A 27,762-nucleotide genomic window follows, 5' to 3' on the forward strand; every position below is an offset into this window, starting at 1 on the left:
TGATCAGAATGGCAAAGAACATGATCACGGAGAAAAATTAAAAGCCCATTTAAAGGTGCCCTTGATTCAAAAATTGAATTTACCTCGGCATAGTTAAATAACAAGAGTTCAGTACATGGAAAAGACATACAGTGAGTCTCAAACTCCATTGTTTCCTCCTTCTTATATAAATCTCATTTGTTTAAAAGACCTCCGAAGAACAGGCAAATCTCAACATAACATGACTGTTACGTAACAGTCGGGGTGTACGCCCCCAATATTTGCATATGCCAGCCCATGTTCCCAACATTATGAAAGGCATTAGACAAGGGCAGCCATGAACGTCTGGATGTGCACAGCTGAATCATCAGACTAGGTAAAGCAAGCAAGAACAACAGCGAAAAATGGCAGATGGAGCAATAATAACTGACATGATCCATGATTACATGATATTTTTAGTGATATTTGTAAATTGTCTTTCTAAATGTTTCGTTAGCATGTTGCTAATGTACTGTTAAATGTGGTTAAAGTTACCATCATTTCTTACTGTATTCACGGAGACAAGAGCCGTCGCTATTTTCATTTTTAAACACTTGCAGTCTGTATAATTCATAAACACAACTTCATTCTTTATAAATCTCTCCAACAGTGTAGCATTAGCCGTTAGCCACAGAGCACTATCAAACTCATTCATAACCAAATGTAAACATTCAAATAAACACTGTACTTACGCGATTAGACATGCTGCATGACGAACACTTTGTAAAGATCCATTTTGAGGGTTATATTAGCTGTTTGAACTTTTTTTATGTTGTTTAAGGCCAGCGCGAGCTCTTGGGGCGTGGAGCACCAGATTTAAAGGGGCCGCGTACCCTGAATCGGCTCATTTATAATGATGCCCCAAAATAGGCAGTTAAAAAAATTAATTAAAAAAAATCTATGGGGTATTTTGAGCTGAAACTTCACAGACACATTCAGGGGACACCTTAGACTTATATTACATCTTTTAAAAAAAGTTCTAGGGCACCTTTAAAAAAATAACAAGCATGAATCAAAGAACTTTAAACACATTAAAAATTATATTGCACAAATCTAAAGTGATGTCATCTCCCTCTCTTCGATTGATTGGCTAGAGGAGGAGCTGTCAATCGAGAACTAGTGGACTAATGGTGACAATTAAGCCCGCCCTAATTTACATGAAACTCGAACTGCAACATTTGGAAAAGCAAGAGTGGAACATGGAAAGAAGAGCAAAGAGAAAAACAGCACAAGCATACAAAAGAGTAAAATATAAGCAGAAAATGTAAGAGAGCACAAAGTACAGAGTAATAAAACCAAGGAAAACAACTTTTAAGAACACAAACGCAAGTTTAAGTTTGTGCAATATAATTTTTAATGTGTTTAAAGGTTTTATTTACGCTTGTTATTTTTTTTAATGCGCTTTTAATTTTTCTAAATTAATTTTTTTGAATGAGGCCCATTGTCCCTATGAAATAAAAAACGTCAACTGATTCTACTAACCCAAACCCCAACACCTAACTCTAACCTTACAGTCAACTACAGTTACTAATACACTAGAGTTAGTTGACATGTAGCTGAAAAGTTAGTCTAATGTCTAAAGTGGACTATTGAAATAAAGTGTAACCGTACGCTTTGCATTCATTGCTTCTAAAATCATTCTTCTCTCAAATCTGTTTTTTGTTTAATCTGGAGTTTATGAACTGATTTCCTTTCCTTCATTTCTTCTTTTTCTGTGTCCTTTTTTCTTTTTCTGTGTTTTTATTTATTTTAATTGTCATATTCTCTGTCTGTTTTCATCTGCCTTTCCTCGTTCTCTCAGTTCTTTCTTCCCCTGGCCGCAGCGTTAAGCTCAGAGTTGTTTTTTGAGTCGAGTGTGGAGGAGTTGAGTTCAGAGGTGTCGTGTCAGATCGGCAGTGCTGCTGATGGAGAGCTGCAGGCCATCTGGAGGGAGTTTGGTGAGATGTTTCCTCTGGAGTTCCCGTCGGCTCCTCTGCTGCAGGCCGATCGCATCTCCTCCAAGACCTGCTCCCATAGACAGGGGCGCAAGATCACCATGCCTTTGGGCTTGGCTGTGTTTGACTCTTCTGATGATAGTGATTAGGACTGTAATAAGGTGTCCATTTAATTTGCCTACCCCTATAGTGTGGTTAAAATGAATTTATATGCACTGTCTTAATATGTCAGATATAATTTGAGTACAATTGATGAATAATTATGCTTTTAATAAGGATAGATCTTTATTTAGAATTTTTTAAAAAATTATTTTAACCTAAAAAATATACACTACCAGTGAAAAGTTTGGACATTCTTTTTTTTTTTTTAATTCTTTTTTATAATTACTGTTTTACAGATTTCTTTCCACCACAGAATAAAAACATAAAATTATTATGTGGCGGAAGCTTACATAGATTTTAGAATAATTGTAAATTCATCAAAATACAAACTAATGTAAAACAATAATGAATTATTAGGAAATAAAAATTATTTTAAAGTGCCCTATTATGCTATTTTTATAAAGGATTTTACTTTTGATTTGCAGTCTCCTACAACAGGTTTAAATGCATCCAAGGTCAAAAAACACTTGAATTAATATCACAGTGCCTGAAATGGTTCGATCAAGGATCCAGTCCCTCTAAACTCCGCCTTTCTGAGAGCTACTCTGCTCTGATTGGTCAGACGGCCTAGTCTGTTGTGTTTGGTCTACCGTTTACAGTGTGTGTCGGAAACGAAACACCCATTACCATATCTGAATTTCAGCTCCGGATCTTCCTCAGCACTTAATATACAGTTAGATATACGAATATACTATAATATATACGAATCCTTTTGAAGTGAATTGAAAACAGCGCAGAAAAGAACGTCTTCTCGACACGTCGACGACACGAGCCAAACTCTTCCAGTCTCAGCTACAGCTACAGTGTTTGAGGGTCAAAGTTAGATGTTGTTCATCAGCAGCCAATGAAGACCATATTCTGGCATTATGCAATTTTTTTTTACAAACCTACATGGGTTCATCAGGAAGTGAGACTGGAGAGTGAGACTTTAGAATCGGTTCTTTCTTTTAGGAGACAAAAACTCCATTTATCTGCACTTTGATCTTTGAAACTTTGGGCTTTTACATTCACAATCAGCTATATTACACACAACATTAAAGATAATATCCAAAAAAAACATAATAGGGGCATTTTAAATTGTATATGCAGCACACTCTTTCCTTCAATACCCATGTCAACTCAATTATATAAAAGAGCACATTATTGTAAATAAAGGCACAGTTTGTTTTTGTCTACAAAACTAATTTGACCATTTAAAAGATCTTTAGGATTCGGAGAAACATAAACTCAATCCACACATTTCACTGGTAGTGCACCTCAAGTGGTCATATCAAAATGAACTGCTTTAATTCAAGTTTGTTTAGAAATCAAATGAGAAATCGCTTCTTAAGGCACACATTTAGTTACAGTGTGTTTGTGCTGTTTGAATCTTTTTTCCATCGGGAACAGTATTTATTTGCTGGAGAAAATATGCTGTTTTTGTAAGAAGAGTTTTAAGTGGACATAAGTCGTCTGTCGTGCGCCGTGGAGGTTAGAGCAGTCACTTTCTCTGATTCTCTGTAAAGGCTGTATTAGGTGAGGCCGCTTGACGCCCACCGGGTCCTTATGGATGTTATTTATGGCAAATGAAGTGGATGTATAGCCACATGCTGAGGAGAGCGAGAGAGAACAGCATGTCAGCGTGGCAAGGACAGCGCGCACTTACGAACAACTGACATTTCACTGACATTAAGATTGGCCAATTTGAGCAGTGTGAAGACTGTGAGGAACTCACACACCATCAAGAAAGAGAGAGAGAGAGAATGAAAAACATGAGCAAGAAAGAGTATTTCAATATTTCTTCCAGTAGAAATGAAATGCGTTACAGTCAAGTATCTGTTCTTTTATTCACACTTTCCTAGGAAACCTGAAAAAAAGAAAGAAATGACAGCACTGTTCACTAGATATACCACTGATATTAATTCAGTTAAAGACTTATTATATTTAAAACTAATATAATATTAATGAAATAATTAGCTACTTAGGTGTACTTACAGAGAGCACACTTTACCATAATGCCAAATGAACTGTTTTACTTTGAAGTGCATTTGAAATTATTATGTTTGAATAATCATTTTATCATGATTCAAAGAAGCACAGTGAAAGAAATTTTGAACAGGTAAATGCTTTAAACTAATTGGACTCAGCAGTAACATCACCTAAATGAGCAATATCACACAAGTAGCCGTGCGATATGGCTGAATATACGGCTACGAGTGTGATATTGCATTTATACAACAGTTTGACGGCACAAGTGTGTAAAGAAATAAGAAATAAAAATGGAGTGTCTTTAAAACCCTCTTTTGTGCAGAACTACTTCCTTCCGCCACAAATTCAAATCTCAAATTGACAGTTTGACCAAGCCTTCATTACTAATTAATAATAGTAATAGTAACGAAGGAATGTTGAGTCTCTCCATTGAAACTCATTGTATTTTGTACAGTATTATTGAGAGGAGGGTTGATGTCCATAATATTATATCCATTATAAAAATCTGTTTGAATGTCCGCTGACGAAAGAGATCTTTTTATTTGTCCTTTTTACAGTTAAACACATTTTCCATAACTGCGCTAAAACAGTGTCCTTCGTTTATAAAAGTCCCTTTCAATTTAACAGTCTCTTGCGACTGACTCATCCACCATCTAATGGCGTATTAAACTTTCACTCAATCCATATTATGCACTAATGAACGCTTTCTCAATATCAAATACATATTATTTATTAAATAGTATTTATTTATTGAACAACAATATTTAAATTAACAACAATAGCCATTATAAATTACAATAGGAAATAAACACAATTGTACAATTCAGTCAAATGTACAAAAGCATTTAACATAGCACAATTTAATTTGCTCAGTAACAAGTAATACATTAATTAAGACCAAAGATTGCCCATTTTATGTACCCAAAATGAATTATATCTCATGTTTAACCACTATACCAGCGGCAAATCACCGTAGCACTGGCCGAGATCAAGCTGTTCTCGGCGGGTACACGAGCACTGAACGGCTGCTGACAGCCTGGAGCTCGCATCTCCAAAAACATCTAAACAAATTGTAAAATAGGTGCTATGATTAAACAGTCCCTCCTGAAAAACGCTGAATTTTTTTTTGATTGTTGCGGGCTAAAATGCTTGATTTTGCAGCACGTTTTCTTAAAAAATGCGATGGAATATGCGGGATATTTTTGCAATTTTATGCGCTGAAATTGCGGGAACTTGCAAAAACTGCGGTTTGATGAAAAACAGAAAAAAATAAAAGGTGATTCCCCCAACACCCTGTTTCACTAGGCTACTACTTTAATGTAAAGAGTAATTTCCTATTACTTCCTATGATAAGCAAGCATACTAAATCACAGAATATTTAAGTTCTCATTCTGTTTTATTTCAGACCTTAATTAACACATGGCTCAAACTTACAAAACATTGAGTCAAACAAGTTCTGTAGCTTTACAAAAGGAATATGAGTTTGTAGAAAGGCGCTATATAAAATAAACGTATTATTATTAATATCCAACAACTTCTATAAAAATGAATAAATAAAATATTTTAAAAAATGTGTGCTTCTTCCTGCCTGCTTCCGCTGCTGCTTTAACCATCCTTGGCGGTGGCAAAGTGAAAGTGGTTTTCCAGCGTCAACACGCAGTTGCACAGAGTGCAAAATATTTTGCCCCACACACCGGGAAACTGCTTCGTGCGGTTTTTTGCGCTTATTTTTATTGGCAAATGAGAATGATTTGTGTGCTTCATCATGGTTTCATGGTTTGCAGATGATGTTCACGTCGCGTAATTACGTCACTTCAAAAGGTTCCCATGGCAATAGGGGGAAAATAACGGTGCTTTACTAGTGTGAAGTAAACGCAACATTTTTCAACTTTCTGCTAAGATATATGTGACTTTTTTGCAACGAAAATGCAGGGATTATGAAATCATGCTAGCCCCGCATATATTTTGCTTGCTGAAATCGGCAATTTATGCGGTGAAAGTGCGGCGTATTTGAAAAAAATGCGACCCCCGAATAAATATGCGGATTTTGGCTGATTATGCATGAAATCAGGCGATCGCATAATCACGTTTTTCTGGAGGGACTGATTAAATATCAGTCACATATTTCAGGTCTAAACAACTACATTCTGGCCTTAAAACTACAGTTCGTAGTACAACAAGTGTAGTATTTGTAAAAAATACGGTGATTTGCTCGGCAGTCATGACAGTCGCTTCAAGCGAAGTGATACAAACGATAAAAAAGGTAGTTATCTGCTGTTATCACTAGAATATCGCACAACTCTGGGCCAATATGATTCGAGAACCAGAAAGAACTGTTTTATAAATAATAATACGTAACGATTCGATCAGAAAGTTGCTGATTTGGAAAACTATAAAAATAGCGTTCTGTCCGAGAGACTTGATTTCAATAGAGTTAGCAGGTTTTTAAGCTAGTGCTACACACAGAACACAGAAATATTGAGTACAGTAGTCCATTTATGATTATGCTGAACTGTTTCTGTAGGTACTTGTTGGATTTAGTAGTGTCAAGTGGTTTCACGCAACTATATTGAGTACTTTGTACAAATGACAATTTAATTGTATGAACAAAAGAAATTCAATTACAGCTGACTTTTCTTTTAGTAAATACAAATCATTTGAATTTGTCGCTGTTACATAATATTTATATGTGCAGTTTACTTAATACAGCCTAAACACAGGCGACACTCTTCTGCATAATGGTAACCACAAAATCCAAAAACATTACAGAACCTCCTCTAAATGTCCAACATAACTGAACATTAAACACTAACATAAACTAGCAACATCTTTCCCTATACTTAAAAACACACAAAATAACACTTTAATCCCTAAATTTACTCTCCTAATGCGGTCCCTTGCAAAGCATGCCGGAAACTATGGATCCACTGCCCAGTTACGTCAACATTCATTTGTGCGTTTCACTCAGCAATGTTAAGTTGACTGAACAAACACTTATTAAGTAAAGCTGACAATACTCATTTTTAGTAGAAACAACTCAGTTAAATTAAGTTCATGTAGTTACATGTGTTTTTAAATTAATGTGAACAAGGTGGTTTGAGTGAAACTAACAACAGTGAAAGTTCATTTTTTTGAGTGTTGGTAAAACATTTGCATGGGTTATTTGTTATAGGTAAAACTGTAATAACACTATGAGCATTAGTTTTGACACCATTAAATATTGATATTATACCCCTTATTGTTTCTTCATGCTGTCTTTATATTTTATCGTTGATAGAGTGTCTTTTCTCTATGAGAAATGTCTCTCATATCAATGATGTAAGTGAGACTAATATCCTGTACTGATGTCTAAAAAATGTATTTACTGAAAACACTCAGTACATGCAAAATTGTCTTGCTGAAATAAAAGACTGTGACTGTTTTAACTTTTAATCTCATATTGTGTAACAGTCTGTCTGTCTAAATGTCTGTCAATCAGTCTGTCCATCAGATGGAACATGATTATGTTCTTAGAATTTAGAAGAAAGTGTATGGAATAGTTGAACTTAACACATAACCTGGGATACAACTTCACATCCTGTTAATAAGCTGTCAATTCAAAAACAACACTGAGATACAGAATAAAGACCAAATGCCAGCTTTTATCTCATAAAAGAATCCAAATTTGCTAATAAAGAAATGAGATTACACACCGTCAAACATCCTCATGAAGAAAACACACACACACACAAATAATGGATTTTTGCTGATGTGTTTAGAAAATATCTAGATGTAAAATGTCTTTTAATTTTTTCTGAGTAAAACTTTGCATCAGTTTTTCATTTTTAAATTATTTTTTTTACATGTAAATTCATTTCTATGAATGGCTCACTTATTTGCATTACAAGTGAGCGTCATATACTGTATTACGACTGAATGAAACATTGGTCAATTGAGTGTGGCTATTCAGTCGTTCTTGTTGTTAATACCTGAACTTCGTATTATAAGAACACTAGCAGAATATTTAGGTAAATCTGACAGGTGAACACAATGACAGTAGCCCGTACGCACATGTGAGTGTTTCTGCTCTTCTGTCCGTCTCCGACAGCTTCTTCCAAACCTGGCGATCCACTCCTGGACTGAAGAACATGTGGTGGGTAGAGTATTTTCTCAAGCTATGGAAATAACTTTCAGATTTTTGGTATTTTTTAACATCTTTGTCTTTACAGCATTTCTGGATGGAGCAGATCTTTGAAGGTGAGATTCTTCTTCACCTCTGACATTGATTAACCATTTATTTAAAGCTGCTTTATTCATCAAAGAAACCTGAAACCTATTTTTGACATTGATAATAATAATTTTTTCTTGAGAAGCAAATCAGCATATTAGAATGATTTCTGGAGTAATGATGCTGAAAATTCAGCTTTGATCACATGAATAAATTGCATTTTATGATACACTGCCTGGCCAAAATAAAGTCGCTGTTTGGATTTAAACAGGCAAATGCTTAAGAGTCTATAACTGGATCATTATTGCAGTGATTATTATGTTTCTAGCATGTTATATGTTTGGGAGCAGTTCTTTTAAACCTACTTGATGGAGTGTGTAGCTTTTCATTTCTTAAACAACCATGTAGGAAGACACATCATGGCCATATTCCAGCCAGGATGACAATGTCAAGATTCATCAGGCTCAAATTGTGAAAGAATGGTTGGGAGGAGCATGAAGAATCATTTTCACACATGAATTGGCACCAGACCTTAAATTCATTGAAAGTCTTTGGGATGTTCTGGAGGAGACTTTACAGAGTGCTCACCTCTTGCATTGTCAATACAAGATCTTGAGCAAAAATTGATGCACCTCTTGATGGAAATAAACGTGATGTTATTTCTGTCAAGTTGTGCATCAAGTTTTGGTCAAGATCTTGTTTTGATAATGCAAGAGTTAAGCACTCTTGTCAATTTTGCCCGGGCAGTGTATATTACAAACATTACATTTTAAAATGTAATAATATTTCACATTATTACTGTTTTTACAGTTTTATTTCTTTCAAAAACATTAAATCTTACAGACCCTAAACTTGTGTACGGTAGTGTGTTTTCATATAAAATAATCAGAAAGGTTTCTTTGATGATTCAATTTTTAGGTGTAAGGCTAGAAGGATAGAAAATATCATTAGCTCAGTATAAGAACATTAAAAATTGATGGTATGATAGAGAGATGAGCATGTGTGTGTGTGTGTGTGCTGGAGGTGATGGAGAGCTGCAGCAGTACGCTGAGGTGTTCAAGCAGAATCACATCACAGGACAGAGACTCCTGCTGCTGTCTGAGAATGACATGAGAGATCTGGGAGTGACGTCGAAAGGACACATCATACATCTGAAGGTGCCAAGCTACTTCCTCCACTATTACGGCTCTTAGCTTTTAAAATGTTAGCACTGGTCATGCTATAGTGGGCTAAACAGTTCATTAGCACACATTTAAATGTATTAGCACACTGAAGAGTTATATTTGAAATTTTTGTATGATTATTATTATTTTTAAATGATTCACTGTTACTTATTTATTAGGGTATTCATGATTTTTTGTCTCTGAAAACGCCTCCATGGAAACATCTATCCTAGTATGTTAGAATCCTAGTAGGCTTCTAGAGATTTGTGGATTTTCCAAATGCCAGAAATGAAACTTAGTGTGCAATTTGAATCTCACATGCTCCTCAGTTTTAAAGTGCATCCTTGAAACCATCAGTCCAACAGGATTGCAAAATATATTAGGGTCCCACTTTATATTAAGTGTCTTTAACTACTATGTACTAACATTTTATTTATTCCTCTGGTGCTGTTCAGTTATTTTTGACCGAAAAATTTTACGTATAGCTTTTTTGTTGTTGTTTTTTTTTACTTTGTCGGAATGGTACAAAACTTGGTAAAGGTTTTGGCACTTTCTGTGCGAACACACACACAAATTATGATTAAAAAAGGTTAAATGGTCCTGAAAAAAAAGTCACACTTATAGGGCCCTATTTTAACGATCTGAAACGCAAGTGTCAAAGCGCGAAGCGCAAGTAACTTTGTGGGCGGGTCTCGGCGCTGTTGCTATTTTCCCGGCGGGATAAATGGCTCTTGCGCCCGGTGCAAATCTAAAATGGGTTGGTCTGAAGTAGCTTCATTATTCATAGGTGTGGTTTGGGCGTAACGTGAAATAAACCAATCAGAGCGTCATCCAACATTCCCTTTAAAAGCAGGTGCGCAAGTTCCATTATGGATTGCTATTATTATGGCGTATTTACCAGGCGCACGCCAGGAGCGGTTCACAGCCGAGGAGACTGATGTTCTTGTAAGAGCAGTGAAAGACAGAGAAGTTGTGTTGTATGGGGATGGGAGAAACCCACCCAAAATAGCGTCGGTTAAACAGGCGTGGGAGGAAATAGCCACAATTGTTTCATCAGCTGGCAGCTGTTAATATTTTTTTAGTGTAACAATTTATGATTTGCAAAAATAACTGTTGCGTCTGTGTAGATTACATGAGCAAAGTGTATGCGCGTTGTGCACGCTATACATTATGGTCAAGCATGCGCCCTTAAAATAGCATAATGAACAACGCGCAACGCGCCACTGACTTTAGACTAGGTTTTTTCTGGTCAGTGGCGCAATTGTTTAATGGAACAGCAAAATAGCACCAGGGATTGTTTGCGCCGGAACACGCCTCCTTTTTTGCGCTGAACCGCCCAGGGAGCGCAAGTTCATTCACTAGTTTAGCGACGTGCTTCTGTGGAGGGAAAAGCGCGCTTTGCGCGGGTGCAAAATAGGAATGACACATGCGTCGGTGTACAAAGTCAGTTGCGCTGGGTGCAAGATAGGGCCCATATTGTTCGCGGTCAAAAATTAGCGCATTGGAAATGAATGGAAGATGAATTTCATCTAGTGGAGATGTTTGGTACTGAGCACAAACAAATTCTTACTGAAAGCTCATTTTTTGAGATATCAACCTCAAATTTGGAACACCACTTGTTTAGATTTATACCTTTGATTTTCTCACAGTTTTAGAGTAAAACATGTTTTGGGGAAAAAAAAAAAAAAAAAAAAAATATATATATATATATATATATATCAGGGAGTGCAGAATTATTAGGCAAGTTGATTTTCTGATCATATTTTTTTCCCAAGCACATTTTACCAATTCCAATCCACATCAATCTTAATAACTACTATTAATATTGTTTTTAATCATTTATAAGTGATATATAATTGTTCATGAAGGCTGGAAATGAAAAATGCCTTATATTCAGGTGTGCAGAATTATTAGGCAAGTTTTCTTTTACAGGCAAAATGAGCCAAAAAAGAGATTTAACTCAGACTGAAAAGTCAAAAATTATTAAATACTCATGAGAAGGACACAATACTAATGCAATACTAGAAATTGCAAAGTTAAAGCATGACCAAGGGACAGCAAAATGCTCATTGGGTCAGCGGGGTCAGACAAAAACAGGTGGAAAAGAAAAGACACGTTAACTGCAAAATAATTAAGAATTATGTGTGAAACCATCAGGAACCCTTTAGTCTCCAGCGCCACCATTTTCCAGAACTGCAACCTACCTGGAGTCTCCAGAAGTGCAAGGTCTCAGGATCTCAGAGACTTAGGTTAGCTAAAGAATCCTAAAAATGACCCGCACTTGATAAGAATCACAAGCTGAAGTGTTATAAAATACATGAAGACTGGGTTTTATAGGCCTTATAAACAGACAGCTTGAGAGTGACTCCTGAAGGACCAGCACCACATCCTCTTGTACCACTGTTTGAAGAATTTATCTTCCAGAATCTGGCAGTAAGTTTTGGAAGATAATTTTTAGTCCATCTCTGCAAGACAGACATTTCAGGATAAGAGATGGACTAAAAGTGAACTCAAACACCTTACTGCCAGATTCTGGAAGATAAATTCTTCAAACAGTGGTACAAGAGGATGTGGTGCTGGTCATCAGGAGTCATTCTCAAGCTGTCTGTCTATAAGCCCTATTAAAACCCAGTCTTCATGTATTTTATAACACTTCAGCTTGTGATTCTTATCAAGTGCAGGTCATTTTTTAGGATTCTTTAGCTAACCTAAGTCTCTGAGATCCTAACACCTTGCACTTCTGGAGACTCCAGGTAGGTTGCAGCTCTGGAAAATGGTGGCGCTGGAGACTAAAGGGTTCCTGATGGTTTCACACTTAATTCTTCACCTTAATTCTTAATTATTTTGCAGTTAACATGTGTCTTTTCTTTTCCACCTGTTTTTGTCTGACCCCGCTGACCCAATGAGCGTTTTGCTGTCCCTTGGTCATGCTTTAACTTTGCAATTTCTAGTATTGCATTAGTATTGCGTCCTTCTCATGAGTATTTAATAATTTTTGACTTTTCAGTCTGAGTTAAATCTCTTTTTTGGCTCATTTTGCCTGTAAAAGAAAACTTGCCTAATAATTCTGCACACCTGAATATAAGGCATTTTTCATTTCCAGCCTTCATGAACAATTATATATCACTTATAAATGATTAAAAACATTAAACATTATTAATAGTAGTTATTAAGATTGATGTGGATTGGAATTGGTAAAATGTGCTTGGGAAAAAAATATGATCAGAAAATCAACTTGCCTAATAATTCTGCACTCCCTGTATATATCATATAAAATTTTTACTTTTTTCATAACATGAAATGTTTTTTAAACTTTAAACTCAGCAATAATTTGCCAAGTGTCGTCTTTAAAAAGAGACCAAACTTAAGTCTGTGCTCCAAAGCATTCAAGATTTATGAGAGTTTAAGTTGGAAATTTCATTTTCAGGTCCATGCTCAAAAAGTATATTTTAGCACCACAAAATCCCCTAAAAATACAAAATATTAAATACAAAATATTATTGAACTAAAATATGGTACATCATTTCATTTAAATTAAAAAAAAAATAAAAAAATCTGTCATTTTTGATCGACATGCGAACAGTACCAGAAGGTTAATCATTTGATACAGTGCTCTTATTGTATACATTATGTTTTACATTGTACTTGTATTTAAAAAATACTTGCATGTAATTAGTTACACCTTAACCCACTCTTACACCTACCCATCCCACCAAACCTGTCCTAACCTTACCCGTATCCACCTCAATATCAGCACAAGTGTTTCACAATACATCAACACAAGTACATTGTACCTAACAATTATTTAAAGACACCTAATATAAAGAATGACCAATATTCATTGTTTCCATGCATTAGCGTTTACGATCTAGGTGATGAATAAACTAACTGAACTAGCTAATCCAAAGGAAAGCAAAATCATGAATGAGATCCTCCTTATTAACTCAATTACTTCTCCTAGACAGCAGTGAGACTGAATAGAGAGCAAATGGAAATGTTTGCTGAGATTTTCAGCATCAGATTTTTCTTCTAAAGGCCAATTCACACCTCATTGACAGACGGATCAGTGTGTTACCCCTGTCGGAGCCTGTTGGCGTCTGTTGGAGCTTGTTTTTGCCGATTGAAACGCCGTTAGGATGTCTGAGAAGTGACGTGCTGTAACCTGGTGACTGTGGGTGTTGGTCTGCGTCTGTCAGCGCAGTGTGAATTGGCCTAAAGAAATCGAGCAAGAAATCTCACCACGTTTCTCACATGAATTTCTCAACAATGCTCAAACTGTGCTCAGAAAATCCAAGATCTCAATATGAAGTCATATGCACAATATGAAGACCACATCTGAGCACTGCCACATTCATTTTGGAGCTTGATACTGTATGTCAACGACTCATGTATTTGTCTCTTCATTTCCCCCAATTAATTTTAGAAATATCCGTGACAGCGTTGATGTTTAATTGAAAACTCCATTATGTCGTATTGCTAAGCTTTGAAAGAGCAACCTCTGAGAAATAATTTTTCCTCCTCTGGGATCCGCTGCTAACTGACATCACACATCTGATCCTGTATGCGCGCTCCGTAGAGAGCCTGATTTGTTGAATGAATTACTCTAGATGTATATGACATATGCCAGAGCATGAATTATATGTTCATTAGTGATACACAATGGTATTAATTGTTGTTTTGCTGCTGAAAGTCCATTAACAGGTAATAATTGTTACATTCTCACACAGCTGGTCATTGGCTGATTGTCAGTGCACTGCATAACTGCATAAATCCATCTCGTAATGTTTTAAACATTATGTCAAATCTTTCTTTTTCAGACCGAAATTGAGAAACTTACCCACGACTACCTGAGTCTGTTCCACTTTCCTCCGTTGATCAAGGCATGTTGTCTTTTATCGCTTTCTAGATGATCTTTTACATAGACTTTACATGATTTTGCATGATTTTCGCCACACTGTTTTAGCTGAATTCTTCCTTATCCACCATTCTGTAAAAAAAAAAAAGTAATTGCTTTCAGTAAACTAAACTTAATTTACTGGGTTTATTCAATTAATTTGTCAAATGTATTTGAATCGACAAGCTATTTCAACTTTCGGAAGTAGGTAAAACTAAAAAGCCCATGCAAAAAAGAAACAAAATATGATTTTTTGCAGTAAAAGGTCATAGCTAATGTATTTAAATGTTTCTTATGTGCAATCTTAGAATGGTTTGGCCGCTGAGGAAGAAGACGAGGAGTGGAGGAAGACCGTAAATCTGGAGTTGGTGTTTGGATATCACTGGAAAGCAGGCACAGGCCAGACGGTAAATCACACCGCTACATATCATGTGTAGGAGCCCTTATAAGCTGTTTCCATCCAAAGTTGCGAATTCAACTTATGTGCAAAATTGAAATCTCGCATAAAACATTTGCGAATAAAACAGTGTTTCTATCCACCGAGCCAAAGAGAACAAAGTCGTCACTTCCTCATAAACTGGTGCAAAATATCGCTGAGAAAAGTATGAGAAGCCACTGTATATAATCATTTTTGTATATAAGAAATGACTTGCGTCTCAGAGCACACAGATGAAACACACTAAACGTGTTATCTTGCTTTCGGAGGCGGATGCTGCTGTTTGGGAATGCAGTCGTGTAAGACGGTTCTGAAGTAAATATATCGAACCACTTTGACTACAGACTTTGCTCAGGCATTTATGCTGTCGCATCATAAAGTCACATGATTTTTTTGATGCGCATCGAGGAATTTATTCGGTAAATGTGTTTCCATTGTAGTTTATGCACATGTTTTCTTATCGGATAAAAATGTATCCGACTCAAAATAGTGCATATGATTTTTATGCGCATTTTTAAAATTTATGCGCATCTTGGTGTTTCCATTTAGCGTTTTTTTATGATATATCCCAAAATGTGCATAAAAATAGGTGGATGGAAACATAGCCAATATGTTATTGTTATTGATAGGTTTGATAGGTTTATTGATAGGTGTTATAGTTATTGATATGTTTATGGTACACAACTTAGGCCCTGTCCCAAATGGCACACTTCATGTGCACTTACAATCTTGTGGACTTACAATGGCTGCAGCATGCATGTGTCCGTTAAGACCACAAGACCCTAGAGTGTCCCATTTGTCATTTTAGGTTTCAGAAGGGTGCTCCAAAGCGCCCCCTTTGGGGTTGATATGAGCCCTAAATGCACGCTTTTGCCGAACCCTCGAGCTCCGCAGCAGACTTTTACCGACAGCGGCATGACGTCACGAAAGTGCGGAAGATTGCAAGGGCTTAGTGTCCACCAAAGAGCTCTTCTCAAAATGCCATTTTGCGTCTTCTTCGCAAAATGCCAAGATGTGTTTTTTTCAGTTGAGACGCTATATATGTGCTATGATACATAAAAGAGGTCGACCTGTTGTTCACACACAGCTTCAACTAACGATGGCAGGTGAAAACAGACCGTTTTGAAAGAGTAATTACATTGTAGCCCACTAGAATTGATGCTGACCATGTTTATCATAAGTGCAACAAGTCATTTGCATGTGAAAGTAGAAACATGTTCAATTCAGATGAAAATTCTGGCTAAAACGTGCATATTAACTTTCCTCATTTGAATGTGTCTGTGGGTCCGACACATAGCCTCCACGACGTCATCGCTCATGGCCAGTGCTCTCTATGCAGTTATGAACTCTTATTTTTGATATCACTTAGATTATGGCTATTTGACTTACAGTATAGAAGCATGCTTCAGAATAGTTTTGAGAAGGTGCTTAAAAAGTTGAGCCATGTATTATTACTATGAATTAGGCTACTACTAAGTTAATTTGACGGTCTAGATTTTTGATTACCTGTGTTGTGTATTTAATATTTAACATATAAATTATTTTTAGTGCACTGATTAGAGAGGCTTGTGTTGTTCAATAAATGTTTAATTTAAGCAATTTTCTGTATAAATTCTTATTACTTAACTGTTAGATTTTATGACATGAAGGGGAAAAAAAGAAAATCGGCCAATCAGCCAAAAAAAATCGGCATCATATATCGGCCATCGGCTGCCCTGATTTCTAAATATCGGCATCGGCCAGAGAAAAACCCATATCGGTCGACCTCTAATACATAATGTCTGCTGAAGTGTTACTAGTATCTGATTTCACAAATTGCTTCTGAATATAAAAATGGTGACTCAATGCACTTGCTCTGGCACTCGTTTTGGATGAAAAGATGTGCTCATTGTTGTCATTTGCTATTATTATACAAGCAGAATGTGATGATTGGTTGGTGTTGTATTTACCCCGCCCCTCCTCCACTGTGATTGGGCGGCTTGTTAAAAAGTGACAGTGATTTGTCATTTTAGGTTTCTCATCCAAAGTTGAACATTTTTCAACTCTCGGCACTCAGCACCTTGTCTCGCTCTTGCCGTTTTAAAAAAAACGTGGTGCTTCCATTGAAAACAGTTGAAGAGTTTGGTTCCAAAACGCAATAACTCCATTTTGATTATTTTGTGTTTTCTTTACCAAGAAAGTGGCAAGATGAAAATCCCTATTTTCTGTTTCAAACTTTCACATAGCATCTTTTGGATATAAAAACATTAAAAATTCAAATCTACATTTTGATTTTAAAAAGTTTATTATAGAAACGTATTATTTTTTTCCCAAAATGCAATAAATCCCTGACACTTTTTTTTTTCAAAATGCAATTAATCCATCAATATAAAAGTTACTTTTCAAAATGAAAATGAACAACAAAGTAAGTTGATTCACATATATGACAGAGTCTAAACTTTGCCAATATTTATCTTATATACAGGCATTTCACTAAAAATACAATGGTAATTTTGTTAATGTTATGAATTATTTGTCATTACCGATTAAAGAGTATCTGGCGCCATCGCACGGTTAAATAAACACGTTTGGCGAGTACATTGGTATTAAAAACTGCTTTGTAAAAAAGCCTTCAATGTTTACAGTGGGTGGAATGGAGCGCTGTGATTGGTTGAGAGCAGATATATCGCGTTCTGCAGAAAAAGGAGATTTCCTATTTGGAAGAAAGGGAGAAAACATGACAGAATAACACGACGGATATCGCATTTTACGCAAAATTAATAAATGACTTTTCAATACTGACCAGATACAATACTGATTTAGGCGGAAACTCAGTTTTTTGAAAATGGCGTTTATCGCATTTTGGAACCAAACTCTTCAATTGGAAAAAAATACGCTAGCCTCGGGGAAAAAACACATTAGTGGACACACAGCCTTAGGGTTCCATTTGAGACAGGGCCTTAATCCACGCAATCTTTGAGTTTGGCATAATTTTATTCTGTCTGATTTTTTTTATATTGTTCACACTACAAAAGAACTACTAGATTTCCTCAAGAAATGTGAGTGATTCTTGATTGGGTTGTTGTCAAGGCGTTGCTGTGATTGCTAGGATTCTGTAATACTGTTGAGTGTTTTGAGTGGTTGTCAGGGTTTTGTGGGTGGTTACCAGAGAGTTACAGCGCATCTGTGGTTGCTAGACCATTTTTAGGTGTTTGCTTGGGTGTTGAGGCTGTTGATTGGTGAAAATCGTATGTGCGTATATCAAGAGGTATGTTTCCATCCACAAACTTATATGCACATTTTTACGCAGATCGCAACAAGATGGGCATAAATTAAAATGTTTTTTTTAAGGACTCTTCTTATGCATCCGATAAGAAGACATGCACGTAGATTATGATGGAAAAACATTTACCAGATAAATTCCTTGTTGTGCAACAAAAACCTCACGTGACTTTGCCTCAGCAGTGGATGTGATTGGATAACTAGTCTAACCAGCCGATCAGTTTCATCGACAGCATCTGTCGTCTGTCATCAGAATGATTTGGTTTAATTTCCTCCCAGAAGCATCTCACATGATTGCGTTTCTATAAATAACAGCATATAAAAATGCAAGAGAACATGTCAGTGTTTATTGAGATTCGTCTGTGTGCTGTGAGATGCAAGTCATTTATGATGTAGGAAAAAAGAGCCAGTTTCTTCCCCGATTGCAGCGACTTCCATTTTTATTACAGATACTTTGCACCAATTTCCCAGGAAGTGACTCTTTTGTCTTCCTGAACACATGAGATGGAAACGCTGCTTTTTTCGCAAATGTTTTATGCAATATTTCGATTTTACGCACAAGTTGAAATCACAACTTTGGATGAAAACGTAGCTAGTGACATATCTATTAATTTATTCAAAAATACTTTAAAAGATGCGATTTAGTTTCTGTATTATTATTTTATTTAGATATTTTGCGGCATAAACTCAAATAGGTTAAAATGAAGCAAAAAGCCTCGACCTTAATAAGTAGTAAAGCATAATGCTATATAATGCATAAAACTAAACAGAAAATAAATAATTATAATAATTCAATGATTTATATTTTAAATAATTTTAACAAAACTGCCTCACTCCTTATTGTTATTTGAAAAAAGATTGCCAAATCAAAGTCATGTGGTCCAACCATCATGCAGAGGTATGCAGAAAAAAACATAAAACAGGAAATGATATCATAGAGAGGACCCCTGCAAACCATCGTGACTGTGTCATGGTCAATAAAGATAAATAAAATAAATAAATATAAAAAATATTGGATAATTGAACAATGCAAGGTTAGTTCAGAATGTAAAATGTCATTCAGTGTAACTCCCCAAAACATAAAAAAAAAAAAAAAAAATCATGATTTAAAAAAAAAAAAAAAAAAATATATATATATATATATATATATATATATATATATATATATATATATTAAACATGAAATATATGTTTAAAAATGTTTTGGAAAATAATGATTCAAATGTTCAAGAAATATTATGGTTACACCTCATTTTAAATCAAAACTTTTCTTGGAAATGTTTCTAAGATGATTACATTTCTAAGAACTTATTCAAAGACATTTTTAAAAAAAGGTTTTCCTTGTCATTGACTCCGCTCACTTAAAAAAAGTAATTGCATTCCTCTCCTCAACAAGACGCACGATGGCGGATCGCTAATCTGAATATTGGAGGAACATGAATGCAGTGTTTGTTCTCTTTAATGTATGGAATGTTTGTGATTTGCTGTCATTATTTTTGCATCACCGTCTGTGCATGTTAACAGGGGGCTTTTGTTGGAGGTGTGATGTCTTGTCATAACCGAGATGTTTTGTCACAATTGCAGCGCTCCTTGATTTGAAGTTGTCTTCCTCAAGTAAAAGATGCCTGTTATCGCCCTCCTCCGAACACTGACCTGTCTCGCTTAACGCTTTTTCGGTTCCCAAGCCTCTTGTTTTGGCTCCTCTTTTTCGTTCACTTAAAAAAAGCAGCGAGAGATAAATAATTTTTCATGTAAGGCGAGGCGTAGCATCCACCCCCTCTTGCCGGCGAGCCTTTGTTTGGGCCCCTGACACAGGAGAGCGACTGCGTCTTCACTTTCCGTTTGAATTTAATCAAAAATTTAGCCAGAAGTCATTTTCTTTTTAAAAGGCAAATGTTATTTAATCTTTCAGCTGTTCATTGTCCCATCATAAATAGTCCCCTTTCAACGCGTGCGGCGGGGCTGAAGCGGGGCCGCTAATTGCCTCCTATTTCTCCTGACATGTGGTGGTTTGGTTGGGAGGAAGCTCAGCGGGAAGAAGGAAACAGGAGTCTGAGAAAATGAGAGCTAATTATTTTCCCCTGCCTGGTGTCAGCCTCCGTGTCAGCCTTGTTTTTACAAACTGCAAGGTTTTTTGCACTAAATAAAACAAACCCGCTTCGCTCGAGGTTTTTTTGCCGCCTTTTTTTGCTCTCTCTCTCTCTCTCTCTCTCTCTCTCTCTCTCTCTCTCTCTCTCTCTCCTGGCGGTGTCGTGGTACCAGCTGCACTTCTCAAAGCCTAAATGAGACCCTGCGATTGTGCTTTGCCCATCTGACAGCAGAGAGTGTTTCTGTTAATGAGGATATCAGGGCTTAGTCGCCGGAAAGGTGCTGAATTATGTATGAGGTGTCATTAGACGCTTACCACGCTGGCCGTCATTACCGCACATTGTTTCTGCTGCTGCTATTAGGCAGGGATAACGTTTGGCAAACGCTTGGTCAGCACTCGGCCGACTTGTTACTGGACGCCTTTAAGCCCCGTCCAAAAACGAACAGGCACACGCTCACGGGTGCCTGTTCAGGCTTGTGTAACAGCGTTATATATATATATATATATGGCATGTGTCTCCGCTTGCCAATAATGAACCATTTAAATGATCAGACTGAAAGATGATTGGACAGGAAGGGGTTAACGGGGTTTCCTATTGGCTGGTTGACTCTCTGTGCTGCCAGAGGTGAGGAGTGTGATTGGCAGCTCCTTAAATCAAATTCAGCCGTTTATTCATAACACACTGTCATTGAAATGTGTGGTATGTTATTTTAGTATCATTGAGATATTATAGTTTTTATTCATATTTTCAAATGTTTCATTTTAATTTTAAAGTTTTAGTAATTTTGTTGTATGATTTTGACTTTTTAGTATTATTATTTTTTAAATATGTCTATATAGTTTTATTAAATTGTATTTTAGTACATTAAGTTAAACTAACTTTAAACGTTTAAAATGTTGCTTGTCAACTAAAAAAAAAATAAGTGTTTGTATATTTTATATTATTTTAATCAGGGTTATTATAGTTAACTAAAACAAAAATCATTAAAAAAACTAAATAAAATTGAAATAAAATAATAAAATAAATGTTAACTGAAATAAAAACTATAGACACATTAAAAAACTTGATTAAAAAATGATTAAATATTTAACTAAAATTAAAACGGAAGATATTAAAATAAAAACCAACACTGATTTCAGTTAACATTCATTTTACTTCAGTGTATGGTTTTAGTTAACTATAATAACCCTGATATTGTCAGGTTTACAGACTGATCATTTGATTTTCCTGCTTCTGTTTGGTTCCCGTGCTTCCTTTCTGTTCACTGATTATGCCCTAGTTTGTTGTCATGGTTACCGATTGCTTTGTGCACCTGTTTCATGTTCAGTTTGTCGTCACTTCATGCGTTTTCTCTGATCCGATAGCTATCCTATCGTGAAAAGACCAGGTGTAAATGCCCTCTGAAACGCATTCGATCACTCAAACCACTTCAGGAGGTGGTCTGAGACCCATTTCCAAATGAAACTGGACAAGTGTAAATGCATTTGGTTGTTAAAACCACAACACGCATCACCGCAGCTGAGTATCTCTTCAGAAAGAAGAAGTGCAAACTGCCACAAATGAAACTCCTGAATTCGCATCCTGATGCTTAACACACAATCATCTTTATTAAAGTAGTGAGACTAAATGATCTTACCAGTGCTGATGTTACTCTCTCTCCTACTGCAGTCTTTGATCTTGAAATTAGCTTGTGATAATAAAATGCAGCTCATATCTGTTACATTCGTACATTGTTTTGCGGAGACACATTTATGTGGCCATAGTTTTAACAAATCGGATAGCTGTCTGTCCAAGCATAAAGTGACCAGGTGTAAACAGGCACTTTGTTTTTGCAAAGCAGTTATGTTTTCCTATGCACTGTGGTTTTTGATAATCTTCTTTGTTTCACCTACATCCAAGATGTTCATGTCTTTCTTTCTTCAGTTTAAAAGCAATGAAGGTTTTTGAGGAAAACATTCCAGGATTTTTCTCCATATAGTGGACTTCACTGGGGTTCAACGGGTTGAAGGTTCCAAATGTCAGTTTCAGTGCAGCTTCAAAGAGCTCTACATGATCCCAGACGAGGAATAAGGGTCTTATCTAGAGAAATGATCTGTCATTTTCTAAAAAACTAAAAATTATATACTTTTTAACCACAAATGCTCGTCTTTCACTGCTCTGTGATGTGCCACGCATTAATTAATCATGTTGGAAAGATCACGCGTGACACAGGCGGAAGAACCGTTTCAGTGTTTACAAAGCAAACATGCAAAGACTAATGGGGGCGTTCACACCAGACGTGACTTGCGCGAATAAATCACGCTATTCGCGCGTAGTTGGACGCTTGAACATTTTGAGTTTACTTGCTTCATTTGCGCGTGAAAATTCACTTCATAACAGATGCGAATTTGCGTCGTGAGAGGTGCTGTCCTTCTCCTTTAAATATGTGTCCCAGACTCTTCCACTTCTTTCTGCACACTTCCTCTGAATAAACACAACTCGTCAGCGGGAAAGTAGTTGTAAAATACGGCGAATAAGCTCAATTTGCCGGCTTTTGCTAGCTTGTAGTCTCAATATGTATGTATATAGCTCAAATTGAGTAAAGACCGTTTTTTACAACTTACCAGATTGTGCGACCTCCTCTCTCGCTTTCTTCCAAGCACGATCCTTTTAATTCCTGTTTCTATAAAAGTATGAAGATGTATCTTACAGCGACGATGATTTTGTCCTCCATTGTTGTTTCGGATTTCTGCCTCCGCTCACTACGTTGTAATCACATCACTACTGGAGCAAGCTCCCGATTGGTTAACGTGGCGCAAATTTTCGCCAAAGTTCAGATTTTTCAACTTGCGTGATTCGCGCGTCAAACGCCCGAAATGCTCGATTCGCGCCACCTCATTTGCGCGAATCGCGCCGCAGGATGTCTATTCGCGTCTTTGCATTGACTTAACATGTAAATCACTCGCGCTTAACAATTCATTCATGTCTGGTGTGAACGCACCATAATTCAAATGCCTTTTACAAAAAAAAGGTAAAACAATGATGTTGGACGATTTTGAAGTTGGAGGAGAAAATGAAATTTCGCCCTACCGTCATGCGTGACCTTTCTAATGTGATTACGTAATGCGTGACGCATCACAGAGCAGTGAAAGACGAGCATTTGTAGTTAAAAAGTATATAATTTTTATTTTTTTTAGAAAATGACCGATTGTTTCTCTAGATAAGACCCTTATTCCTCGTCTGGGATCATGTAGAGCTCTTTGAAGCTGCACTGAAACTGACATTTGGACCTTCAACCCGTTGAACCCCAGTGAAGTCCACTATATGGAGAAAAATCCTGGAATGTTTTCCTCAAAAACCTTAGTTTCTTTTCGACTGAAGAAAGAAAGACATAAAAATCTTCTATGACATGGGGCTGAGTAAATTATCAAGAAATTTTTATTCTGAAGTGAACTAATCCTTTATTAAGACAATAGTAACAATGACATAATAGATGCAATACAACACAAGAGAGATAAAGTGCATTATCCTGAATATTGTCTAATAACACTTTAGGCTCAGAGTTAAATACGTTATCAATGAAGAAGGATGAGTTTTATGAATGCACGACGCAGAAGGGACACCAGACAGTTACACTCGCACGAGGCCTCTCTATCAAACGCTGTGTAAGTGTGTGTAGTGTGAATGGCCACATGCTTTAAGCCGTTCCCTTTGACCTCGGCGCCGGGCTGGCAGATTGGACGGATCATTACCGCTCGGCTCAGCCGTGTCTGGCGTGGCCTCTCGGTAAGGGGCCTCATCTCCATTGCTAATGTGAATGAGAATGGATGTTAAGGTCTCTCGCTCTTGTTATGCCTGAGAAAGGAACACGGTCGCTTCTCTGCACTCTGATCTCTCGTAGCTTCAGTCTTCACATCATTCTGTCTCAGAAACGTGTGTGTGTGTGAATGAATACTCTCCCGTTGACATTCAATGATTCATTCTCACGCTTGGCTTTCCTCTGGGATATGTTTGCGTTTACACGACACAACACAATGTCTCGCAGCTTTACAACAGAGCAAAGTTCAACATTATCTGTAACACTCGTAAAGCTAGTAGTAAATGTGTCGCTTTATAGCCATTCATTTAACGTGTTGTGCGTATATAAGGCCGTGACACGCCAAACCAACATAAATCAGATGAGAACAATACTTGTCTTGAATTGAGCTCAGTAACTACAGCGCTTTATAGCTGAATCAAATTCTTTCATATTTGATGAATTTTGCAACATCAGCACTGTTATTGAACTGAATTGAATCAACATTGAACTGATTCAAGCTGAATAATGACACTATTGCCTTCTGAAGAGCTGCTTATAGCCGAATTGAAATCATTTCATAATTAAAACCTTTCAAAGTATACCTTATTTGAAAGTGTGCCAAAAATCAACACATGTGCACTAGAGTTTCATCCTTGTTCACAGGGTATCTGCAGGGTTTAAAATCAAATTGAAGGATTTTAATGATTTAAACAAGATTACATATCAAATAATACAAGTTTTGACAAAAACAAGTTTCTAATATTATAAACCTTGCTCACACTAAAAAACACTAGGTTATAAGCAACTGGGTTGTTTTTAGCCCAAGGGCTGGGTAAATATAGGACAGAACACATGTTGGGCTGATTTTACCCAGCAAATTGGGTTATTTATTTACCCAGCATAATTTTTCATTTTTACTATAATATTATCTTTTTCCCCTTTTCTTTTCTTTTTACTTCATACATGAATTAGTACTTACAGATTAACTTAAATCCTCTAAACGTTTGTAAAATACTCCACACAACCACTGGTTTACATTATAACTTCCTTTATTTTCGATGAGTATCATGTTTTAAGGTATATATTTTATACCATTTTTAATATGTAGGCTACATTTAAACAAACATTAGAAGTTAAAATGAAACATTTAAAAGTAATTCAAGTGTAATCGTCCAGTCTCGGTTTTCCTGCTTCCACTGTAACGTCACTGGTTCTCATGCCGGAGCTGGAATTGTGTTCGGTGGGGAAGACGTTCAGGCTGTCACTTATAGCCGAAATAGCCAAAGTATTTAGATGTAATATCTTTACAAATAATGTCATTTATTTTATTCAAGGCATCTGCCGTTTCCATTACGTGAACAGTCCGATGCTAAACTTGTTTGACTCACATCATGTTATGTTGCTTTGCAAAAAATTAAAGGGTTTGTTCACTCAAAAATGAAAATTCTGTCATTAATTACTCACCCTCATGTCGTTTCACACCTGTAAGACCTTCATTCATCTTCAGAACACAAATTAAGATATTTTTGATGAAATCTGATGGCTCAGTGAGGCCTGCATCGCCAGCACACTCCCTTTTTCAATGCCCCAAAAGCTACTAAAGACGTATTTAAAACAGTTCATGTGACTACAGTGGTTCAACCTTAATATTATAAAGCGACGAGAATACTTTTTGTGCGCCAAAAATAACAGCAATTTTATTCAACAATATCTAGTGATGGACACTGCTTCATGGAGCTTCAAAGCTTTACGAATCATTTGTTTCGAATCAGTGGTTCAGAGCGCCAAAATCACATGATTTCAGTAAACGAGGCTTTGTTACATCATAAGTGTTTCGAAACTTCAATAGTTCATGTGACTTTGGCAGTTTGATTCACGCTCCGAATCACTGATTTGAAACAAAAGATTCGTAAAGCTTCATGAAGCAGTGTTTTGAAATCGCCCATCACTAGATATTGTTGAATAAAGTCGCTATTTTGTTTTTTTGGCGCACAAAAAGTATTCTTGTCACTTTATAATATTAAAGTTGAACCACTGTCGTCACATGAACTGTTTTAAATATGTTTTTAGTATCTTTCTGGGCATTGAAAGAGGGAATGCTATTGCTGGCAATGCAGGCCTCACTGAGTCATTAGATTTTATCAAAAATATCTTAATTTGTGTTCTGAAGATGAACGAAGGTCTTACGGGTGTGGAACGAGATGAGGGTGAATAATTAATGACAGAATTTTAATTTTTTTGGTGAACTAACCCTTTAAATGATTTACAGCACAGTGACAATTTTATAAATAAAATCTACACAATCCTGTATTTTACTGAAGAAATGCACCAATTCGGTGTCACTGAGAACTGCTTTCTCCTGAAGAGGATGCAAATAGCTTGTTACATCTGTCCTGGGTAACTCTAAAACCACAGGGCCTCGTTGTTCAGTGTCTATGCTATTTCTCTCCAGAAGTTACGATGACGGATAAAAATGCCTTTGTACACCTAGAGTTAACCAAGTGTTATATCTTAATATCAAATATCTTAATATCACACAAGAAATTGTTTATTTAAAAAAAGCAACATATTGGGCCCCATCATACACCCTGTGTTTTTGCTAGTTTCAGCCTGAGCATTTATCATTTTTACGTACAACACCCACATTGTTTAAATAGCAAATGCACTCGTGGCCATCTGTTCACCCATGGGCGTGCTGGTCTGAAAACAAGGTGTGTTCAGGTGCATTGTTGGCGTGTTGCTATTTTGAGGCAACTGAAAACAACTGCACATTTGACCCACTGAAACCTAGTCTAAAGTCAATGGCACAGTATTTGTTTTGTTATATAAAGAGCGTGTTAGTAATATGCGCCTATATGCGGGTGCACATCGTGCGTACACTCTGCTTATCACACACACAGGGACGCACAGCAGCACACAAACATGACAAATGTTCAAAATAAAAATAAAGCCACCCACCTGTTTTTTGGGGGGAAGAACCACTGAAATGTTCTTCAGAATGTGAAGAAATTAAGATATTGCTTTTCTAAGATGTTTATGAGGTGGGAGAAATTGTGAAAATCTAGTTAGATTGAAGTGTGCAGGTAGATTCACCCTGGTTTGTGCTTTGTGTGTTCTTAATTCCCATTGTTGTCCTCTAGGTTGTGCTGTTGGGTTATATCACCCTCAAACTGCTAAAATCATACGGTCCACATTTCTGCATTAAGTCTATGTCCACATTTACCTGCATAAGATGCTACACTTTAACCTCATCCTGTTTTCTCATCTTGTATCTCATGCTGTCTTTCTGACCTCTGCAGGACTGCAAATGGAAAATGTACATGGAGCTTGATGGGGATGAGGTGGCAATAGCATATATCAAAGACGTGACCTTTAATGCCAACAGACCAGATGTAGATGTATTAAAGATGACCAAGGTGAGAGATACCATATATCACTGTAAATGATGTCTCCATTAGTTACCCACTGTGTTTTGAGGAATACAGGAGACGAGACATTAGCACAGTTTGTTTCCTGAGGTCAGACCTGAGATAATTCTACTTCACAAATATTTACTCCACCAACACAAGTCTTAAATGTGTCATGAGTAGAGTTATGTTATGATGCTGTCATGCCTTTGTGATGTGCTTTACTGTTTGTGGTAAAATCTAAATTACTCTCCAGCCTCCGTTTGTCATGGATAAATGGATAGTCGGAATATCTGGCACACAAACTGTTGACTGCATAGTAAACTATGAGGTAAGTACCAGTCAGAAGATTAGAACTTTATCTTATAGTCTTGTTCTGCATGTACAGCACATACTACATACTTATTATAGTAATTACAAGGTATTAACCCTGAACTCAACCCT

General features: G+C 36.5%; 1 protein-coding gene across 3 annotated transcripts in view; it reads left to right on the forward strand.

The window, feature by feature from the left end:
• map3k20a (mitogen-activated protein kinase kinase kinase 20a) overlaps positions 1-27,762 on the forward strand; it is a 58,167-nt gene that overhangs the window by 26,748 nt on the left and 3,657 nt on the right. For 2 of the 3 annotated variants that reach the window (XM_048192794.1, XM_048192796.1), the window contains 7 exons: positions 8,170-8,214; positions 8,291-8,318; positions 9,313-9,446; positions 14,270-14,332; positions 14,655-14,753; positions 27,211-27,327; positions 27,575-27,649. In XM_048192794.1, coding sequence (XP_048048751.1) covers positions 8,170-8,214; positions 8,291-8,318; positions 9,313-9,446; positions 14,270-14,332; positions 14,655-14,753; positions 27,211-27,327; positions 27,575-27,649 — 561 coding nt within the window. Of the gene's footprint in view, positions 1-1,819; positions 7,515-8,169; positions 8,215-8,290; positions 8,319-9,312; positions 9,447-14,269; positions 14,333-14,654; positions 14,754-27,210; positions 27,328-27,574; positions 27,650-27,762 lie in introns of those variants that run through there. The other variant, XM_048192797.1, reaches the window with a different exon arrangement.

Source organism: Megalobrama amblycephala, linkage group LG6, assembly GCF_018812025.1.
Source record: "Megalobrama amblycephala isolate DHTTF-2021 linkage group LG6, ASM1881202v1, whole genome shotgun sequence".
NCBI classification, from domain to species: domain Eukaryota; kingdom Metazoa; phylum Chordata; class Actinopteri; order Cypriniformes; family Xenocyprididae; genus Megalobrama; species Megalobrama amblycephala.